Source organism: Penicillium mononematosum, assembly GCF_028829835.1.
Source record: "Penicillium mononematosum strain IBT 11891 chromosome Unknown utg000002l:1.0-8112719.0:1.0-8118358.0, whole genome shotgun sequence".
Taxonomy (NCBI): domain Eukaryota; kingdom Fungi; phylum Ascomycota; class Eurotiomycetes; order Eurotiales; family Aspergillaceae; genus Penicillium; species Penicillium mononematosum.
In genome coordinates, this window is record NW_026643272.1 from 6,840,685 (window position 1) to 6,859,422 (window position 18,738).

The 18,738-nt window shown below is 48.4% G+C and overlaps 7 protein-coding genes across 7 annotated transcripts; 3 read left to right on the forward strand and 4 right to left on the reverse strand.

The window, feature by feature from the left end:
- Window positions 1-1,198: 1,198 nt before the first annotated feature.
- On the forward strand, window positions 1,199-2,419 carry N7519_004388 (cation diffusion facilitator family transporter; the record flags this gene model as incomplete). The annotated part of the gene is made up of 2 exons (XM_057291164.1): window positions 1,199-2,077; window positions 2,129-2,419. The coding sequence occupies 2 exons, from the start codon at window positions 1,199-1,201 to the stop codon at window positions 2,417-2,419; spliced, it is 1,170 nt and encodes a 389-aa protein (XP_057152366.1).
- Window positions 2,420-2,622: 203 nt separating this feature from the next.
- On the reverse strand, window positions 2,623-4,023 carry N7519_004389 (putative cytochrome P450; the record flags this gene model as incomplete). The annotated part of the gene is made up of 1 exon (XM_057291165.1): window positions 2,623-4,023. One exon carries the CDS (start codon window positions 4,021-4,023, stop codon window positions 2,623-2,625), a length of 1,401 nt encoding a protein of 466 aa, XP_057152367.1.
- A 1,055-nt stretch (window positions 4,024-5,078) lies between these two features.
- On the reverse strand, window positions 5,079-5,396 carry N7519_004390 (uncharacterized protein; the record flags this gene model as incomplete). The annotated part of the gene is made up of 2 exons (XM_057291166.1): window positions 5,079-5,216; window positions 5,292-5,396. The coding sequence occupies 2 exons, from the start codon at window positions 5,394-5,396 to the stop codon at window positions 5,079-5,081; spliced, it is 243 nt and encodes an 80-aa protein (XP_057152368.1).
- Window positions 5,397-5,629: 233 nt separating this feature from the next.
- N7519_004391 (uncharacterized protein) lies at window positions 5,630-7,137 on the reverse strand (the record flags this gene model as incomplete). The annotated part of the gene is made up of 3 exons (XM_057291167.1): window positions 5,630-5,677; window positions 5,730-6,370; window positions 6,486-7,137. 3 exons carry the CDS (start codon window positions 7,135-7,137, stop codon window positions 5,630-5,632), a joined length of 1,341 nt encoding a protein of 446 aa, XP_057152369.1.
- A 985-nt stretch (window positions 7,138-8,122) lies between these two features.
- Window positions 8,123-10,841, reverse strand: N7519_004392 (uncharacterized protein; the record flags this gene model as incomplete). Its single annotated transcript, XM_057291168.1, has 4 exons — window positions 8,123-9,188; window positions 9,246-10,008; window positions 10,091-10,589; window positions 10,728-10,841. 4 exons carry the CDS (start codon window positions 10,839-10,841, stop codon window positions 8,123-8,125), a joined length of 2,442 nt encoding a protein of 813 aa, XP_057152370.1.
- Window positions 10,842-11,729: 888 nt separating this feature from the next.
- On the forward strand, window positions 11,730-13,634 carry N7519_004393 (fungal specific transcription factor domain-containing protein; the record flags this gene model as incomplete). The annotated part of the gene is made up of 3 exons (XM_057291169.1): window positions 11,730-12,058; window positions 12,112-12,717; window positions 12,770-13,634. The coding sequence occupies 3 exons, from the start codon at window positions 11,730-11,732 to the stop codon at window positions 13,632-13,634; spliced, it is 1,800 nt and encodes a 599-aa protein (XP_057152371.1).
- A 3,979-nt stretch (window positions 13,635-17,613) lies between these two features.
- On the forward strand, window positions 17,614-18,651 carry N7519_004394 (uncharacterized protein; the record flags this gene model as incomplete). Its single annotated transcript, XM_057291170.1, has 1 exon — window positions 17,614-18,651. One exon carries the CDS (start codon window positions 17,614-17,616, stop codon window positions 18,649-18,651), a length of 1,038 nt encoding a protein of 345 aa, XP_057152372.1.
- Window positions 18,652-18,738: the final 87 nt, after the last annotated feature.

Below are 18,738 nucleotides of genomic sequence, written 5' to 3' on the forward strand. Positions count from 1 at the left end.
GGTCTGATCAAGGAGAATCTTGAATCAGGAAGGCATAGCGGCGTGGAATGATATTACTTGGTTCTGACGTGGACAGCCTTATGGCACCAATCGGAAAACTCATCAGGGTATCCCGGTGACTTATGGTTTCCCCCTGCTTACGAGTTGAAGCAGGTTCACAGTAATAAAGTTTACTGTATAGATATGACTTGGATATCACTGCTAAAGATACTACTGGCTAGTAGATGAGATCATGAAGCATGAAATAAAATAGTGAGATTGGTGTAAGCTACACTTGTATGGAACTATGCAAGAGGAGTCCCGTTACCACAGAGGATGATTAGTGACTTAATAAATGGACTTGGCTAGATATCACACACAGGGTAGAATTTACTCAAGTCACTTCCTTTTCGCTGAAGCTCTAAAAATGTCAAGTATTATAGCAATATCTTTCGAAGTGGAATCCAAGATGGTCAATTTTCAAGGTTAGAGCTGTTCGAGCTTATAGTTCTTGGTTCGCAAACTTGGTACCTTGGTACTTCAAAAGCTTAGTGACGTGGACCCTACCTAGGTAGAAGGCTATATGCATTAGATATATCGTGCAAGTATCTTCGTTTGCCTTGAAAACGTACATCTCCAGCTATTCTACGTGACTTTTAATAGGTCATAAAAATGTGGATATATGTATTCGGAGAAATATGTATGTCTGAGATATGCCAAGGCGATGAAAGTCGGACAATTTCCCGCCCACACAACGTTAATAGGGTACTGCAGACCCGACATGGAGTAGTAATTCATTACTCCTATTTCTAGATTAAATATAAAGCTGTGCTGTCGGGAAAATTGGAGGCATATAAACTACCGACATGAGTACTCAAATCCTTACGGGATTGGGAGCTCCAGTTTTCAGTCATCCACCGGAGAAATCCCGAGACTCCCAAGACCTCACTAATTTAGTATCTCTCATCCCTCATACTCTCACTCGTCAATCATACTAAGCCAAGAGAAACTTCGCAGGCAGCCACAGTGCCAAGATGCTGAAGATGTTCGAGACACCAGGTGTCTTGGCGTACCTAGGGACGGAGTCCTTGCTAACCCTGAAACCTTAGATCTCAGAGAGATTTTCTGTCTTATCTGATCTCCATCTTGAGCCCTATACCTGTACCATCAGAGTCTTACACCGAGCTATCTTTGACTAACCCCAATCAAACCACCCAAAATGACCCTTCTCGACGACCCTCTAAACCTCAACCAATACAAAACAACTATATCCGAACCAAAAAAGAACTGGGTCTACTCTTCCAATAAAAAGAAAAAGCTCACAGGGTTTTACAAAGACCAAAATGAAATGATCGAGTGCTTCCTCAGCGCGAGCGAAGAAGAGCGCCTCAAAGCCGAAGACGAAGCCCAAAACGGCGGCAAAGTAAAGCTCGCCGTGCGCGCCAGCTTCACAGTCAACTTCTTCCTCTTCGTGATCCAACTCTACGCAGCCATCACCACGGGCTCTCTAGCCCTCTTCGCCACAGCCGCAGACGCCTTCATGGACCTCGTCTCGTCGCTCGTTATGCTCGTCACATCACGCATATCCTCGCGTCCAAAGCCATACAAGTACCCCGTCGGACGACGCCGCGTCGAAACAATGGGAGTCATCATGTTCTGTGCGTTGATGACCATCGTCGCGGTGGAGCTGATTATTGAATCTGCCAAGGCTCTTGCGGCCGGCAAGACTGAGTCTGAGCAGCTGCATATCGTGCCGCTGATTTGTGTGGGGATTGCTATCTTCTCCAAGTTATGTATGTGTATCTACTGCTATGGCTTGCGTCGGTATCCGGCTGCTCATGTCTTTTACATTGATCACCGTAATGATCTGGTTGTTAATGGGTTTGGGTTGGTCATGTCGGTTGTTGGTGACCGATTTGTTTGGTATCTTGATCCCGTGGGTGCGTGCTGTATTGCGCTGCTTATCCTGTTCTCGTGGGCGTCGACTGCGTTTGAGAATATGTGGTTGATTGTGGGCAAATGTGCTCCGCGGGAATTTGTGAATAAGTGTATCTATGTGACACTGACTCATGATCAGAGGATTCAGAAGGTGGATACGGTGAGTTGTGAAGGTGGATTGGTTATTGGCATCTTGGCTAACGGTACATAGTGTCGCGCTTATCATTCCGGACAGCAACTCTATGTCGAGGTTGATATCGTCATGGACCCTGAGACTAAGCTTCGGGAGTCTCACGATGTAAGCCAAGCGTTGCAGCGTAAATTGGAAGGTCTCGCGGATGTCGAGCGGGCCTTTGTGCATGTCGATTATGATTACATGCATGATGTCAATGAGGAACACAGACCGCTGTATGATATTGGTGGAGCGAAACATTCCATCCGAGCTTTGGTGAAACGATTATGGTCTAAAAGCGAAAAGCAGACCGATGGAAATGCTGTGTGAGGAGCTTTGGTTATATCATGAGCTGGTCTCCAATGTCTAGGAATGTCATACGGCCACAGAGTAAAAGTAAACAAGATTAATATCATTGTCGGCTTTATTAATGTCGCAAGTAGATTCTCAGCAGGGCAATAACCCGGTATCAATATAACCCGGAATATTCAAAACAGAATTTCAAGACATGGTATCCATCTCATATGTCCAAACTAAACAGCAGCGTTTCTCTTCTTAGTCCTTGCAAACATGCCGTATGGCTTGACAGTAAAGGCGCCATTGAAATTCTTCCCTTCCATATCAAATGTATACCCCTTATCCGCCAATTCAAAATCAACATCCTTAATGATGCGAACGAGTACATGCAACGACCATTCCCAAGCATACCGCTTACCATAACACTCACGCTTCCCGTTTCCGAACCCCTTCTTCACACCGCTGGGAAGCCAATCAAAGGCCTCACCGAGCATGCGTTCGGGCTTGAAAGCATTGGGGTCATCAAATATAGCAGGATCACGGTTAACAGCGGCCAGGATTGCAATCATGGGCTGGGTCTTGGGAATCTCGTATTCTCCTCCACCGAGCAGGACCGGACCGTCTGTTGGCAAAGGCTCGATATTGAAACCCGGAGCTGGGGCGCAGAGACGGAATGATTCGCGGAGGATGGCTTCGCAGTAGGGTAATTGCGATAGATGGAAGTGTTCGATTTGGCCGGAGGGACCGATGAGGGCGTCAATCTCCTCACGGGCACGGGTGACCGCGTTTGGGTTTTTGGCGAGATAGTACAGGGTAAAGGAGACGAGGTTCGGGGTTGTGGCACTACCGATGAGAATGTTGATTATCTCGTCGATGACCCGGCTGTCTGGAAGGGATTGTCCGGTCTTCGGGTCCCTTTCGTGAAGTAGGGCGTGTAGTAAATCTCTCTGCTCTATAGGATTATCACGGCGCTTTGCGATCATCTGGGCGCAATAGTCGCGACAGGCCTTGATATCCTTGTCGAATGTACTCTGGTACAAGAGCCGAGTGAGGAGCTTAGGTCGCGTGGGTCGACGTACGGCTTCAAAGGTTGTATCTGACATAGCTTTGATGACGGCGGGTTCTTCGCCAAGGACACAGTCTATGTGCTGACTGAAGAAGCATTTCATGTTGGCGGCGTGGTTGAGTCGGTCCAAGTCATTAACGACGTCCACACGCTGCCTGGTGCTGTCCGTCGAAGTCCATTTCCAGATTAAGTCGTCTGCTGTGAGTTGTATATCCCTGTGCATTTCCTTGACGGCCTCGGGCAAAACGTAAGGAGCCATGATACGGTGCGCGATGCCCCAGCTTTCCTCGTTGTCAAACGCAGTGAAGAGACTGTCGTGGGCAAGACTGCGGATCTCGACAATAGGACCGGTGACACATTTTCGGAATCGTTTCTCATCACAGACTTCCTCGAGGAGAGCGGCGTTTGTAATGAAGACAAGTTGCTTGGTGAGGATTTTGATTTTGAAGATACCAGCACCACCATGTTCTGCCGCCAGCTTATTCAACGAAGCCCAAGTATTGCCAGGGAGCATATCAAAGATGTTTCCAAGAATTGGAAGCCCCTGGGGCTGAGGAATAGGCGAAGGCATATTGTTCGTACACTAGAGAGTGATTGAGCTGAGTGTCTCTCAGAATGTAATGGCGAAGCACTTTCACTTATCAATAGTAGGACAGGAGGACTCGTCACAAGTGCCACGAGTGCATGAGCTAGGAGCTCGCAGCCTTCGTGACACATGACTATTGAAATAGCAAGCCTCTGAATGGTCCACGATCACGGCGTACCTTGAGTGACATTGTGATGGACCTGGATATTCCGTATCTTCCAATTGGACGAGGTCAGAAGCTCGAGGTGCTCAGCTGAAAACTTCATACCCCACAATACCTGCATGACAGCTGACATGACATGTGATAGTGTGATACCAGTAGGAAGAACAGAGATAATCTCCTTTCATATCGCCGATCCGGTCTACATTTCAGCTGATTCTAAGTGACCGTGTCAGGCAAGAAACCAAGAAAATGAGAGTGTATTGTGATAGAGTCTATTGCTTACCCAAAACAGCCGGGGTCGGAAACCTGGAGCCTAAGCTCCCATCACAACACACCTGGATAAATCGTAGGCTGATGCAGAAATAGAATACCCCGAGTACAGAGGTCCCTATGAAGAAATCCAAAACCCAACGCCCACTCGGCCAGGAACCCGCAAACGCAGCCAATCGGGAAGAATCACGAAACAGCGACGTTCAGGTCCTTCGCGGTTCGAGAGTTCAAAGCGGACACGCGTGATTGGCGATCAGGATCAGCTGTGGGAGGGGGATCTGCTTCGTTGGATCGCCGTAACGGTATTGATTTTGGTATTGGCCTTGATAGCACATTTTGATGCTCAGACCACTCGACTTCATCTGCATCTGGTCTATTCTCTTTTATAACTAAGTGCTTGTTCGGCTTAATATATTCCAGTGAAAAAGAAGCTATTTGGAGTGAGATATATCAACTAACATATTCCAAATACTTCTACCTTACAATGAAGCATCTTGTCATCTATTGAATCAATTTAATTCTCGTCTCGTCATCGTGGAATAATATCTCCACGCTGCCAAGGCCAAGGCTGCAAAGACTCATGTTGAAAAAAAAATGTAAGGAAGTGTCATGCACACTCCCTGTAATCATTGATGAACACAGCGGACCATCCCGATAGAAGAATCATGGAAACAAGCTGCAAGCATAAGACCCCGTCAAGAAAATCAGAATAACCAACCATTACAGCAGTGCAGATCTCGAATAGCTGTGCGGGAGATATAGAAAGATGAAAAAAGAAAAAAGAGGAAAGAGAAAAACAAGGGGAAGAAACAAAGCTTACGAAATAAAAGCAATTGATCATATCCACTTTGGATAACTTTGTCTCCCGCCCAAAAACGCCGTCCGATTGATGAAGCCGGGTATATCCAGCACCGTAATGCAACATGTACTGAGAATGAATAAAAAGAGATCCAAGGGGGGAACGAGGCATCAAATTCCCGTGCCTTGCACAGTAGCGAGACCCGGGTTGAGCCATCACCCCATCACCCCTAGGTTAATATGGGCAGAATTGGTGTTTCATCGAAAAGAAATAAACAGAAACAGCTTTTGGTTGATTCGAAATGATCATAAACCCCATTTCGTCATCTGGCCCCAATGCCGAACATGCCGACCCCGTAGCTAGCGCTTCTTTCGGACATGGGGGGTTGACACCTTAGCAACGTGGTCCTGGTTAGATTAATTTATATCAACAGAAATGGTTACCGTGGGAATGCAATACCTTCTTGCGTTTCTTCTTCCCAGTTCCCTCGCCGTTCGAGTAGAATCCGGGGTCATCATCATCATCCACAAACCCTTCGCCATAGCCGGCAAAGCTATTATCATCGTAATGTCTCTTGCGACCCCTGCTAGGCCGCGGCCGCTCCGCTTCCTGTGCTTGTGGAGTTGCGGCATAGGATTGAGTAGAGGAGCGACCAGCACTTGGAGCTGCGGCAGCCTTCTTGCCAGTCTCGCTTGAGGGTGGATTCTTGGCCGCCTTTTCGTGACCCAGGATATCTTCCCAGAAATCATTGTTAGGAATTGGTCCGGGTTCCATTTGCATGGCTCGCGATTGAAGATCTTGTAGCGCCGAATCCATGTCTGCAACCTTGATGGCCTTGCCATGCACCTTCTGGTTCTGCCATTCCTCTTCCGGCCATAGAGTCATGTGTCTCAGACTGCCAGGTGCGCCAATCTCCTGCTTGTGGGGCTTGTTCCGTCCAGCAAGTCCCAGTCCTTTTAGCTTCCCTTCGTATGATTTCCTGAGGCGGTTGATTTTCTCCCCTGTCACGGGATCTGTGCGTGCTACCGAGTTCGCGATTGGACCTAACCCATAGAGAGAAACGAGATCCACTGAAGGGTCTGGACCAGTAACGATCGGAGCTGTCAAGGAGTAAAAAGCAGTGTTAACAACTTCGGTTCCAAGAATGTGCAAGGTCAGTGCATTCATGCAGCTGCATGCAACAAAAACGCCTTGATGCATTTTGGGGAATCTTACATCTCTTGCAAAGATGAAAAGCCGAGGTTAGCTCTTTCTGAAGAGAGTCCAGATCGAGACTGAGGGTATTTGCCCGGCGAGTCGGGTCTGTATCTACATCCATAGCGTCGGGGTCTGTTGAGTGCTGACCTTGCCCGGTGGCAAAATCGTTAGTGCGGTCTGTTTGCAAAGACTGCCGATCGTGGTCGGTCGGTCTGTGTTGTGTTTGTTGTTGTGCTGGTTGCTGAGCGGCACCTGCTCCCGAGTTTTCTGCCGAGTCCTGTATCCCCATATTGAAAGATTTTCTCCCCTGATCCACATCCTCCGCAGTCGCATTCACAGGGTGACCGCTGACACTACTGGCCGGAGTGGGGAATGAAGTGGTAGTGCTCATTGTGGGCTGTTGGGAGACTTGGGTAGACATCGGCGCAGAGGACGGAGGGGAGGAGATATTCGGAGGTTGGACCGTCGCCTGATTCGGTGATGTATGCGAGGATATGAAGTTGGCGGCATGACTTGGTTCGCTCACCGACATCAACGGAGGGGATGTCGGGGTCTGGGGAATGTGTTCCGAAGAAATGGGTAACCGATGGTTCTCTTTCAGAGACCCGGCGGGCGAGGAAGGTGAAGGAGGTCTTGCTTGAAAGGATGTGGGGTGAGTGCGATCAGACATGAGAGCCCGAGGAGAAGTTCAGCATGCAGAGACGGTATTAACCAGAGCGGCTCTGGATCCGAATCGCAAAGTTTGATACCAGTGCCTGGAGAGGGGGAACCCGGTCTCGATCGACGGTCGCTCAAGCAGGCGAGCAGGTCATTCAATAGGCCGACTAGATCATCTGCATTCCAAGGGACTAGAATGAATCCCTAGAAGTGGTGCAGATTGGGTGGCTGATGAGTGGCTGTGGTGAAGGAGGGTGGTGATGGAGACAATCCTGTGGTCAAAGCCGACGAGGATGACGGCGAATTGATCAATTCACGTGACCGGTCTTGGCCCGATGTACTTTATTACCTGCATTGTATATTCTATTCCAAGGTTGATGAATGCAGTATAGATTCATGTACTCGTCTATTCATTGTTATTCTCTTAGTTGTCTCTTTCATCTCAATACAATGCGACAATAGGAGTGCGTCAATTGAATACTTGCAAACAATCACCCCCTTAGTGAGTGGCGAGAACAACAAGTGGAAAACAAAACTTTATTGAAAGGGACTTTTAGCTATATTTGCCGGGACTAAATTCCCCAGTAATTGTTCAAATATTCGTTACATTAATATATCTACAATATGTAAATCAGATTATGCGGCACTCTTGAGATGCTGGGGTGGCAGATCCCGGGTCTTACCTGCGTCCATTATTATTATCCCAACCCCCCAAGTCATGAAAGAAAAAGATGTTAAATGAGACTTGAAACAATGGAACATGGTATCTCTTACTATTGAAAGACTATTCGCCGAGAAAACAAAGTCAGGTGGTCTAAGATGCCTTTTTCGGCATGGGCGACCTCCAGCCTGGTTGGTAACATGACCATTACAGAAGACATATTTGGTGGATGCCAGAATATGACTGATATAGACCAGGAATAAAGCACAACTCCCAACTAAGCTCCTCAATACAAAATGATCTCCGCAGACGGAGTGAGACCAATTGCACCAGAACCTCAGGACTGATAGTAAGCATGATACTCATTAACCAGTTGGGCAGATACATCGGGTATATTGTGTTCGAGGGAAGCCAGAAGCTCGATTTGCTCTTGTTGGCTGAGGGTGCGTTCACGCCATGAGGGTACCGGGAATGGCTCATTAAAGTATTGAGAGTACTGGTCTCCAATGGTGGACCAGTTCATGGGATCGACGGTCGCATCGGTGTATGCCAAATGACCCGCGGTTGTTGAGGCCAGTGAGAAATTGGGGTCCCAGCCTTGCAGGCCGGGCACAACCGAAGGTATCGTGTTATAAGGGGTGTTTGGGTCGATTGATATATCAGGATAGAGCGTCGGCCCCACGTAGGTTTCTGATGTATAATGTGGTGCCACACTCTGGGCTGTAAGTGGTGGCTGCATGTCAAATGCAGAGGAAACCGATGGCATTGGTGGTTCTTTGGACGGTCCAGGGGCCACTGCAGGTGGGGTTGATTCTTGAGTGAATGTAGGATCAGCCGATTGTCCTCTGGAGTAGGTACCGTTTGAGGCGGTATCGCCGATTGATAGGTTGCCGCCACGGTGATTGTTGGAATAATATGAGGCAGGCGTACTGCCCGATGGGCTGGACATCGCTGGAGGGGTCATGCCCTGCGAGGAGGTTGGCGTTGGATGATTAGAAGGCGAGTGTACGACAAACGATTCTTCAGTCCTGTACGCTTTCAAGCACGCAGCAACAAGGCGCCTGTAAAGAAGAAAGGCAGATTGAACACCTGGCCAACGCTCGGCGGAAAATACAATCACTTCAAGGGCCATATCCAGGTGTCCTTGGACTTCCTCAATGGTATGCTCTTTTCGAATTTCGGGGTATGAGAGGGTCCAGAGAACAGTATTTAAAGCCATGAAGAGAGCTTGCACAAACACCCATGTCAGGTCGACAGATCCGGTGATCATCTGTTCCTTATGCATAGCGATATTGGAGATGGCCGCGTCGTAACAGATTTTGGCGGCATTGACTGTTGGCTCGGGGATTTGTGGTGAGGGACGATACATGAGAATAATGATGGTGTTCCGTCTCCCTTGGAACCTGCAGAAGTTATTGTCAGCAAAGCCGCACTTCGGAAAATGAGAATAATTGACGAACCATTTCACATTCAGCCCACTGCCATCATCGTTCTTGGGAGTAGTGGCCATCCAATGGTCAATTTTGGCCAACATTTGAGAAAACCATGGGTCCTGATCATCAACTGGGGTCTCCCGTCTGTTAGAGTAGAGCATTCTTCTGGGCTCCAATTGGAGCAGTCGCATTTTGAAAAAGTGAACCGCAATACATTTTGCTAGAACGGGTTTCGCTCCAGGGGTGATGCCCTCGGCGGTGATGTACCGGTCATCCACTAGTTCAAAGAATTTCACATTGATATGGTCGTGGCTGACGCAGTAACTGCTGCACCGACCCAGACTATGGGAAAGACCGAACTCCATTGACGAGACGATCCAAAATAACCTTCGTCGCATGTCAATCTCCAACGGATTCAGTGGTTTCCCACAAGGTGATTTGGTGACAGTGGCTTCTTCGGTCAATCCCAAATCCTGACAAAGTTTGGCAGCCGTCCCCACGACCCAGTACGCAGCTGTGCGAGTGGGCGTGACCATTGAATATGAGGCAATGAGCACAAGGCATTGTAGAGCCCCCAAGTCCAATCGTTTCAGCGTAGGTTCCAGGTAGGGCAAGGCCGCAAGATAATAACTATCAGCGAGACCAGCATATTCTGTACTCATCTTCTGCATGCTGATGGCGATGACCATCCGCAGTTGGAAATTTTTGCAGGGATCTGTTGAGCCATTGAACACCTCCTCAACCTCTTGTCGAAATGTGGGCTCGTGCAGGGTAGGAAGTAGCGCTTGTGCTATACAACGAATCAGTCACACTAGCTACAAGAAAAAAAAAAAGAAAAAGAAAAAGGTCCGAATAAAAAGTGATCGCAGTACCTTTGGCCACAAAAAGATCAATCAATTTATAGGTCAGGGCCTTTGGAGGTAGGTTGGGTTGCGGGATCGAGCTTATCATGGGATAGACTTTTGATGTCGGTTTCGAGTCTTCTTCGGCGAACGCATCTTTGATCTCTTGTGCGGTGAATTCGGGGACAACATCCTTGATACTTTTGGAGTCGGTGTTTTGCTTGGCCATCTCCATGACCAAACGAGTCATGGCGATGCCACTCGAGGCACCGAGATATCGCGGCTCATCATTCTCCTTAAACCGGATGCGCCCGGCGCCCCGCACCATCAACTCGGCATCGGCAGCATGTTGTATCTCGTTCTCAGCTTCGGCAAGCTCTTTTTCTAAGGCCCGGGCTCTCTCTCTGAGCGATACGATATAGGTTCGAGGTATGGTTCTGTCTCGGGCCGAGTCATAATACACGCACTTGGCATTGCTTCGTTCGCAGGGCGCACATCGCGGAATCCCGGGGTCACATCTGGACTTTCGCTACAACGGGAGGTGGGTCAGTTTTGAAACAGCAACTGCGAAACAAGGGAAAAGAAGCTCATGACGCTAAGGGACAGAGGGGCGAAAAACCCGAGATCGCGGGGGAGGCGGCGGAGAGGGGCCGATGTCGCATCATACCTGTCTACACCTTGTGCAGGCTGTTAATGTGTGAGCAATGCGACCGTCTGGTGGCTCTAGGGAGTGTAATTCCGGCGATTTCAACCCTGTTGAGGAGTCGGGACTCGGGGTCATGGTGGGCCAAAAAGGGTATATGATAAAAGGAAAAGAAAGGTCCAATCACATAGGGGATTTATACCCAATGTACCTTTCGAAGATCAAAATTGCGAACAGTCGACATGGTGATCCCAGGGTCTAAGGGGATATGAAACGAGGAAGAAGTGTCTGGAATGGGAATGGGGCCATAATGTGATTTTCCAAGAGAGGGGGCCTCGGTCCAGATCTGGAGAAAAAGGTTGGGCGTGGGACAAGGTGAGGGTGGATATGTGGAGGCACAAGGCAGCTGAAATGAGAGACCTTGGTCTTAAATGAATATAATATACATAGAAATGGTTGATAACTGTATAGTAGTATTTAATATTGGTCTAATAGTATTTTGATAGCTATTTAATAGTGATATAATAAGTTTTAATAGGCATCTTTAATAGACATAATCGACATAATACTATCACAGCTAACAATTTAGAGACGGGGAGATTCTCGCCAAAGTCCGTGCGGTTCCACCGATCTCCCTTCCCCCCTCCAATTCCTGTCCTATAATAATCTCCAGGGGCTGTTTCGTGTTAAAAAAGATCACTGGATTTCAGTGGAGTTGCTCCTTCTTTTTCAACGTCTACGAGGCTTATTTCTTTACTTTAGTCGCTAATCCTTTCCCTCCCCGGGACTCATGCACGTCCATTTGCTTTTGTGTTAAAACATATTTATTTCACATCACGTGAGTGCTTTTTACCATTTTGGTCTTGGGAGTGGAGATGCAGGGGGGAGAAATAGTGGGGGGTCACATATCCTCGAATTTACTGACCGTATATGACCAGTATAATGAGCAGATATGTCCGTCACAGCCACGACCTTCTTGGATAATCCCCTGCTTAAGGTGAGTCGTCCAGTCGCTGCCTGCTCGAGATGTCGGACTGCGAAGATCAAATGCGACGGCAAGCTCCCCGCATGTTCGGCTTGCGAAAGGGTCGGCAAGGCGACCACTTGCTCCGGGCAAGTGATGAATTCGCCAAGGGAAAAGAAAGGAGTTATGTCGCGTCACTGGAAGGATATTGTGAGAAGCTGGAAAAGAAGATCAGTCAGATGCGTGCCCGATCAACCTCACTGTCTGCTGAGGGTGATGGCATCCCTCGGGAGATGTCGATCACCTCCGTCTCGTCTGAAAGTGCATTGGGTCCTGCCCACCGTAGAGAGGTCTCGGATATTGATGATTTAGTGGGCGATTTTGGTTTCTTGTTAGTATGGCTAAATTGCTTTTTTGTCTTGGCCCCGCTAACATCTCAAAAAGGTCCGTCAATGCGACATCGCGAGACTTTCACGGCATCACATCGAATACCTCCTTCGCCAACCTTCTCCTCTCAGTCGCTCTAGCCGATTCTTCCCCACCATCCTCTCCTTATTCACTACCCGCGCGGCACGAAGCGACCCCGTTGCTACAACACTATTTCGATAACGTTTTTGTCCAGCTGCCTTTCTTTGTCGAAACGAGCTTCTGGACCTCGGTGGATGCCGTATATCAGTCAGGTGGCCGGTTCGCCAAACCGTTCGACCATTGGATGCTGCGCATGGTTCTTGCTATTGCTTCGGCGTCAGTATCATACCATTACAATGATAAAAGTCATCAAAGGGCATGGGCTCTCGTCTCAGATGCTTTGACATATGCCGAGGAAGTTCTTCGCCCCGGGTCAATCTCGGGAATACAAGCAATTCTACTGCTTGCTCAATATTCTTTGGTTGACCCGATACGCTTCCGCAGCTGGTATTTGGTTGGAATGGCTGTCAAGGTTGCGATCGATCTGGGCTTGCATCAAGACCCCCCTGCTGAAGTCTCGACTAATCCTGACCGACTTGATATTCGCCGGCGTGTGTTCCATTGCATCTATTGTCTGGACAGGTTGGTTTTTGTTCTGTTCCTCAATTGCCGCCCTGCTAATCTTTTGTTACAGAGGATTGAGTCCTGCTATGCAGAGAACGTACTCGTTCTCCGATGGATCTGTGAATGTCGCATTGCCATCAATTGCCGCACCAGGTGCCCCCATAGAGCAAAGTCACATTTTCTTACGCAGCCCGGCACCCGCCTTGCATATCGTTAAAATCCGACAGATTCTGTCCGCAGGCTACCAAGAAATGCATTACAGTGGACGCGATCCATCCCCGCAACCCCTGGTCCTCATCTGGACTCTGTGCTGGCGAGCTCGTGAGTGGTTCCATCAATGCCCGAAGAATGCTCCCAACCACTTTTCACTTCTATACCGACTGGAATTATTATACACCATTATCATCCTGCTATCCCCTTCGCACCGATATCCAACACTCCACGACTACAACAAAGCTCTCCTATTCGACCGGTGCATGGACTACATCAGCCAAATTCACCAGGTCCTAGAAAACCCCAGCGCCCTGCCCTTCCTGACATACCTGGACATGCAGCGCGTGCACCAAGTGGGTCGATTATTTGTCGATGTCCTATCCGACAATTACGACAAACTCATTAGCGCTGCTGTCCCGGCACCCCCGTCTGTCCCCGCTGGGACTCCAGAGCCACCAGTACTGGGCGTCGAGGACTTGTTCAATTGCCACGCGCGTGCCATCCGCTGCCTGTCCTATATTCGCGACTTGCTCAAATATTGTGATAGGAAGTGGGACATGCATGGGCATCTTGAGCAGTTCGAGATCGAGTCTGCCTCCATAGAGAGCACTCTGGTGGATGGCTCGATGGGCTATATGTCGAATCAGATGTATTCCCAAGACCCGTTGTCAGGGATGCCGCTGGCCGGCGATGCATACTCGGGGTACCATATCGGGCTGTGAAATCATTTTTGTAATATTTTTGTATGAATTTGGAAAAGAAATGAGCGTGATTCCCTTTTTGTGAAATACCCCTCCGCATGCTGTGCATAATGAATAATATATACTGCGAATTGGTCCATCGAATGGAGGATGCTTGCACTTGGCTGGATATTTCTTCGGGCTGTAGCACGGCCTACAGTTGTACAACGTCTACGTGCATACTTGCAAGGATAACATATACCAACATTCGACCTCCGATCCAAATCAAAACTTCACCGCTACTAGTGTGCGTCAATGACACATCGCAATTTTAACGCTCATTTCCAATGCGATCACGAGGCTACGGCGTGCCCAAGCGCATAATTCAGCCTGCATCGCGTTCGGAGAATCTTGAAAGCCCATCTGCTGCGCCCCGATTGTTGACACGGCGGAGATCGCAGCGCAAAGACAAAAATGCTTATGCATACAGTGATTTTCGAACAATTTCGTCACTACATAATTTTTGGGCTAATCTGGACTTCGATGTGAGATGATAAGGACTATGGCACCGGTGAGGTAGCAGAGCAAGTTCTACATCGAGTTATAGACTTTGCTCGCAATCTTCGATCATCCTCACATCCTCCACTTGTTCTCCCCGAAAATGTCATTCTTTTTGCCACGACCTCGTCGGAGCAAAACGTGCTGGGGCATCTCTAGACAAATCAACGAACGCCGCTTGAGTCCTGAAAGACCCCGGAAATAGGGCATGAACAATAGCGTCGCAAATCACCATTGGTCGCCCAATATCTCGACAACTAGGGTTGGGCTGCAATGGTTTCCATCATTAACTAATTTTGAATGATAGGAATGATGCCAGCCCTTCAACTCTAATTCTGTGGACTATACGGAGTATAAAATGATCATATGTCGATCGTTAAGTTATCCGTTCGCCTGCAGTCAAAGCTTGGGCTTCACGGATTGCTCATCATCGTCCAGTCAACTCGCAGCTCTCCCACCCGTGCCAAGTGCTCCTACCAAATATGCTCTACGGAGTAGGGGAATAGCAATACGAGCATATTCCAAGTTTGGGCCTCCTCGTGGGGTTCTTGAAGGGATCTATTGCATTTTATGCTTTCCCTACGTCTTAGCTGTCTCGTGGGAGTTCGATGATATTTGCCTCTACCCCATTATTACGACTATGGGATATGGAGACACACGACGTAGAGTGCTCCGTACGCTTATAGGAGAAATGGGACCCATTCTAACCTCATTCTTTTATTTGTCCCGGGGATACGATGTTACTGTGGCGAGCTGAGCCAATACCCCGAGATAGTCCCATAGCCGGTCCACATTCTAGCATTATTTGCCATAGCCTGGTTGGTTTAAGCATACTAGCAATCATTTCGAGGTTCCAGGACTTTAGGTTTGGGAATTGTTGTGGAATAAAACAGTTCCACGAAGGATTTACCATAAATGAGTAAGATGATTTGATGCTGATGGCGATGGCGATGCGGCAAAGTATATTCAAACTGCCGTTTAAGCGGCATATTACTAGAACTTCTACAACATATAAACTGGTTTATTGCGGAGATCACAACATAAAGACTGATTTATGTCTTGTGTGGAGTACAGAGTACGAAGGACCTTGGTTACCGTGTTCTGCAAGCAAACCAAGGAAAGCGGCTGACCATGTCCGAGTCATGAATCCACTATGGATCTGGTCAGCTAGGAACGAGCTCTATTGTGGATTTAACATGGAGCTGCTGGACTGACTGACCCAACCATTTACTTGTGGATGTGACCTTGGTGCAGGCCTACCAGTCCCACTCCGATGAACTACTCCTTCTAGACAGAGTGGATAGATATACTCCGCACATAGTGGATGGTGATAACCAGATCGAGACCGGGTCGGTGAAGTTCGGGGCAGATCGACAAATGTTTACAAACCAGCTATCGAACTTTCCATTACAAACCATTTGCAATATCCCCATCAGCTACCTAGGTATCCATGGATGTATATGAAACCACGGTTCGTTTAATATCACTTTGAAATTTGAGGGAACTAGCATGCTGTCTCCGAACAATCGAATAGAAGGATGATTATTTGAGTTATTGCATCATTTTCTCCCAAATTAGGCAGGTACCCCCTATAGTTTGGAGATATCCGATATTACGGCAATATGTCTAAAAACCAGTGAATCACGACATGACATCGCCCTATGATGGGAAAATTTAAGATAGTGATAGTCCTCTTGGCTATAAGGGATTGTCGGTCTAGTCCGAGATAATATTAACAGGATATTGAACAGGATATTGTGAAGTCCATCCGCTGATCGACAGAGCCCACCGGATATACGAATAGAACCTTCGATGCATCTGCATCATGCAAGTGCCTGCTGTCAAAATTCTCCGGATTATTTCCGCTATCAGTGCTCTCACATATGTTCTGGATATCTCTAGCGATCAAACTTGGATGCTGAAGTAGGTCGAGTCATTGTCCCAACAACAGGCGGTTTCCTGCAAACCCCAGTAGGGAAATAAAGAAAACAAAGAAAAATACCAGAAAAATACCAAAAAAATACCCTTCCGGGTAATGTAGGTGGCACCCAAGCTTTTGGCAACACGATCTTGGGTCCCAACCTTGGAAGTCCCGGTAGTGGCTGACTGATATTGTACTCCGAAGGTAACCTTCCAAGGCTGGAAATATCCAGACAAGTTAAATCCCATCGCGTTTGTTTCAATTCCGATCACCCAATGAAAATTCATATTCATCATTTTATCGAGAACGTGGCCTGGGGACTTGGGGCATTTACAACGGAAAGGGGGTCTCTTAAAGTTAATATTGTGTCCGTTGACTGTCAATGGCCAATAAGGGACCTTGGCGGTTAAATGGAGAGTCGGTAATTCTGCCCAGGTACCGGCTGATTGGCAACATAGTTCCGCGCTATTGGATTTAGAGCCAACTTATTCCGTGCGGAGTAGCTAGTAGCTCTTTCAGGCAGTCTAATTCCCCTGCTCTGCAGATCATTCTTTGTTTGCTCGTGGAGTTTCCCCACTCTAATTTCCATTAAAATGACATCAGAGAGTAAAAAGAAAACAGGGCAAATAATAGAGATGCTCGAGTGTGTTATGACATATATCCCCTATTTAAAGTGGACTGAGAATATCGGTTGTTTAACTGTACTCCGTACTCTGTAGATGTATTGTATAGTCCAAGTTGAATATTGTATGTTTACCCAGCAGTAGCAGATGAGGTCTCATTTCCCGGACCCCAAAAACTAATTTTATGGTTAATTCCTGGAGCTACTCGGAGGAATCATAAGCCCTCGAGTATAAGCTCACGCTAGCCCAATCTAAGGATACATAACCTTGGAATACTCGATCCATGAGCCCTAAAACACGAGCTTGCAGATCTTAATTTGCCTTATCCGGTACTCTCCCGGATTGACATTCCGATTTCAAGAATTCTACGATTTGAGTCGATTTAAATGAGAATAGGATTTAAGGATTCGATGTGTGAAAATCCTATTTCTAGGGCTGAATTCAGGGAACTATGTTGTATACTGTTACCTAGGTACGGATAATCCTCACAAGTGCCAGGGTTCGACAATAATATGTCCCCATATATTTAATGTTTCTTGCCTCCCATCCTGGTAATAGTCCCCATCTAGGCAGGACCCTATGCTGACCCCATTCTAGCTGATTCGGTCCATCTCGGCATAACTGGGATGCTAGTCCCACTTAATATCTCTCTTAGACTCCATTATATTGATCATATTGAAATCACGCCAACTATGGGGCGGCCTGACCCGCCAGTCTAGGATACTGCCCTGTGACAAGCTGTAAAATCCTGAACACTGGACAGGGGCAAGATCGTACCTTCGGTCCACAGTGTATAAATACAGTCTTTCTCTACATTCCCATCTAAGTTTTCTTCTTCTCCCAAGCTTCTTACCACAGTCATTCTTTGAGCAAAACTGCAGTCACTCTTTTAAGTTTCTATATACCCATTAATTCCAAAATGAAGGCCTCTTTCATCGCTGCCGTCGCCGCTCTGGCCGGCTCTGCTTTCGCTGCTCCCACCCCTGTTGGCGGTGTTGATAGCCTCCTCAGCGGCCTCAAGGCTGGTGACATCACCAAGGATCTCAATGCTGGAGACATCACCAAGGATCTCAATGTTGGAGACATCACCAAGGATCTCAAGATTGGCGACCTTACCAAGGAGCTCAAGCTTAACGAGCTCCCCGTTGTCTCTAAGCTCAGCGACGTAACCAAGGTCCTGAACCTTCCCGCCCCCGCCTCCCCCTCTGCCAGCGGCACCCCCGCTGTCCAGGACGGTCACCTCGTCCAGAACCTCGGACCCCAGCTCGACAACATCCTGACCGTTGTCGGCCCCGACGCCACTACCCTGCTCATTCAGCTCTCCCCCGAGGTTACCGCCCTCGTCTCCGGCCTTGGTCTCCCTGGCCTCGGCGTTCCCCTCGGTTCTATTGTCGCCTCCGCCTCCGGCCTTGGTGGTCTCGTCACCGGCCTTGGCCCCGTCGTTGACGGTCTCGTCACTGTTGTTGGTGCTGACGTTGGTGCTCTCCTCATCAGCCTCTCCCCTGAGGTTGGTGGCCTCGTTTCCGGCCTTGGTCTCCCTAACGTTGGTGTCCCCGTCGGTACCGTTGTTGCTACTCTCGGCAAGAACCTCAAGCGTGGCGAGATCGTCCATGACGTTGCTCCTAAGGTCAAGAACACCCTCACCGTCACCGGCCTGAACGCCAAGAACCTCCTCGTCGAGCTCTCCCCCTCCGTCACCACCCTCGTTGCTGGTCTCGGTCTCACTACCATCGCCGGCCCCGTTGGCTCCATTGTCGCTGAGGCCTCTTCCGTCGGTGACCTTGTCAAGGACGTCTCCGGCCCCGTTGAGGACCTTCTCCACATCGTCGCCAAGGACGGCAAGCACCTCCTCATCAAGCTGTCTCCCTCCGTTGTTGGCCTTGTCACTGGCCTCGGTCTCCCCACCGTTGCCACCCCCGTCGGTGCCATCCTCACCACCGTCGCTCAGAACCTGTAAAATGTTTACAGGTAGTTTTATGACTCTGGTTGAATAGACTTGCTTGCGTGGGTCCATCATCAATCTGACCTTGCTTCCCGCTCGGCA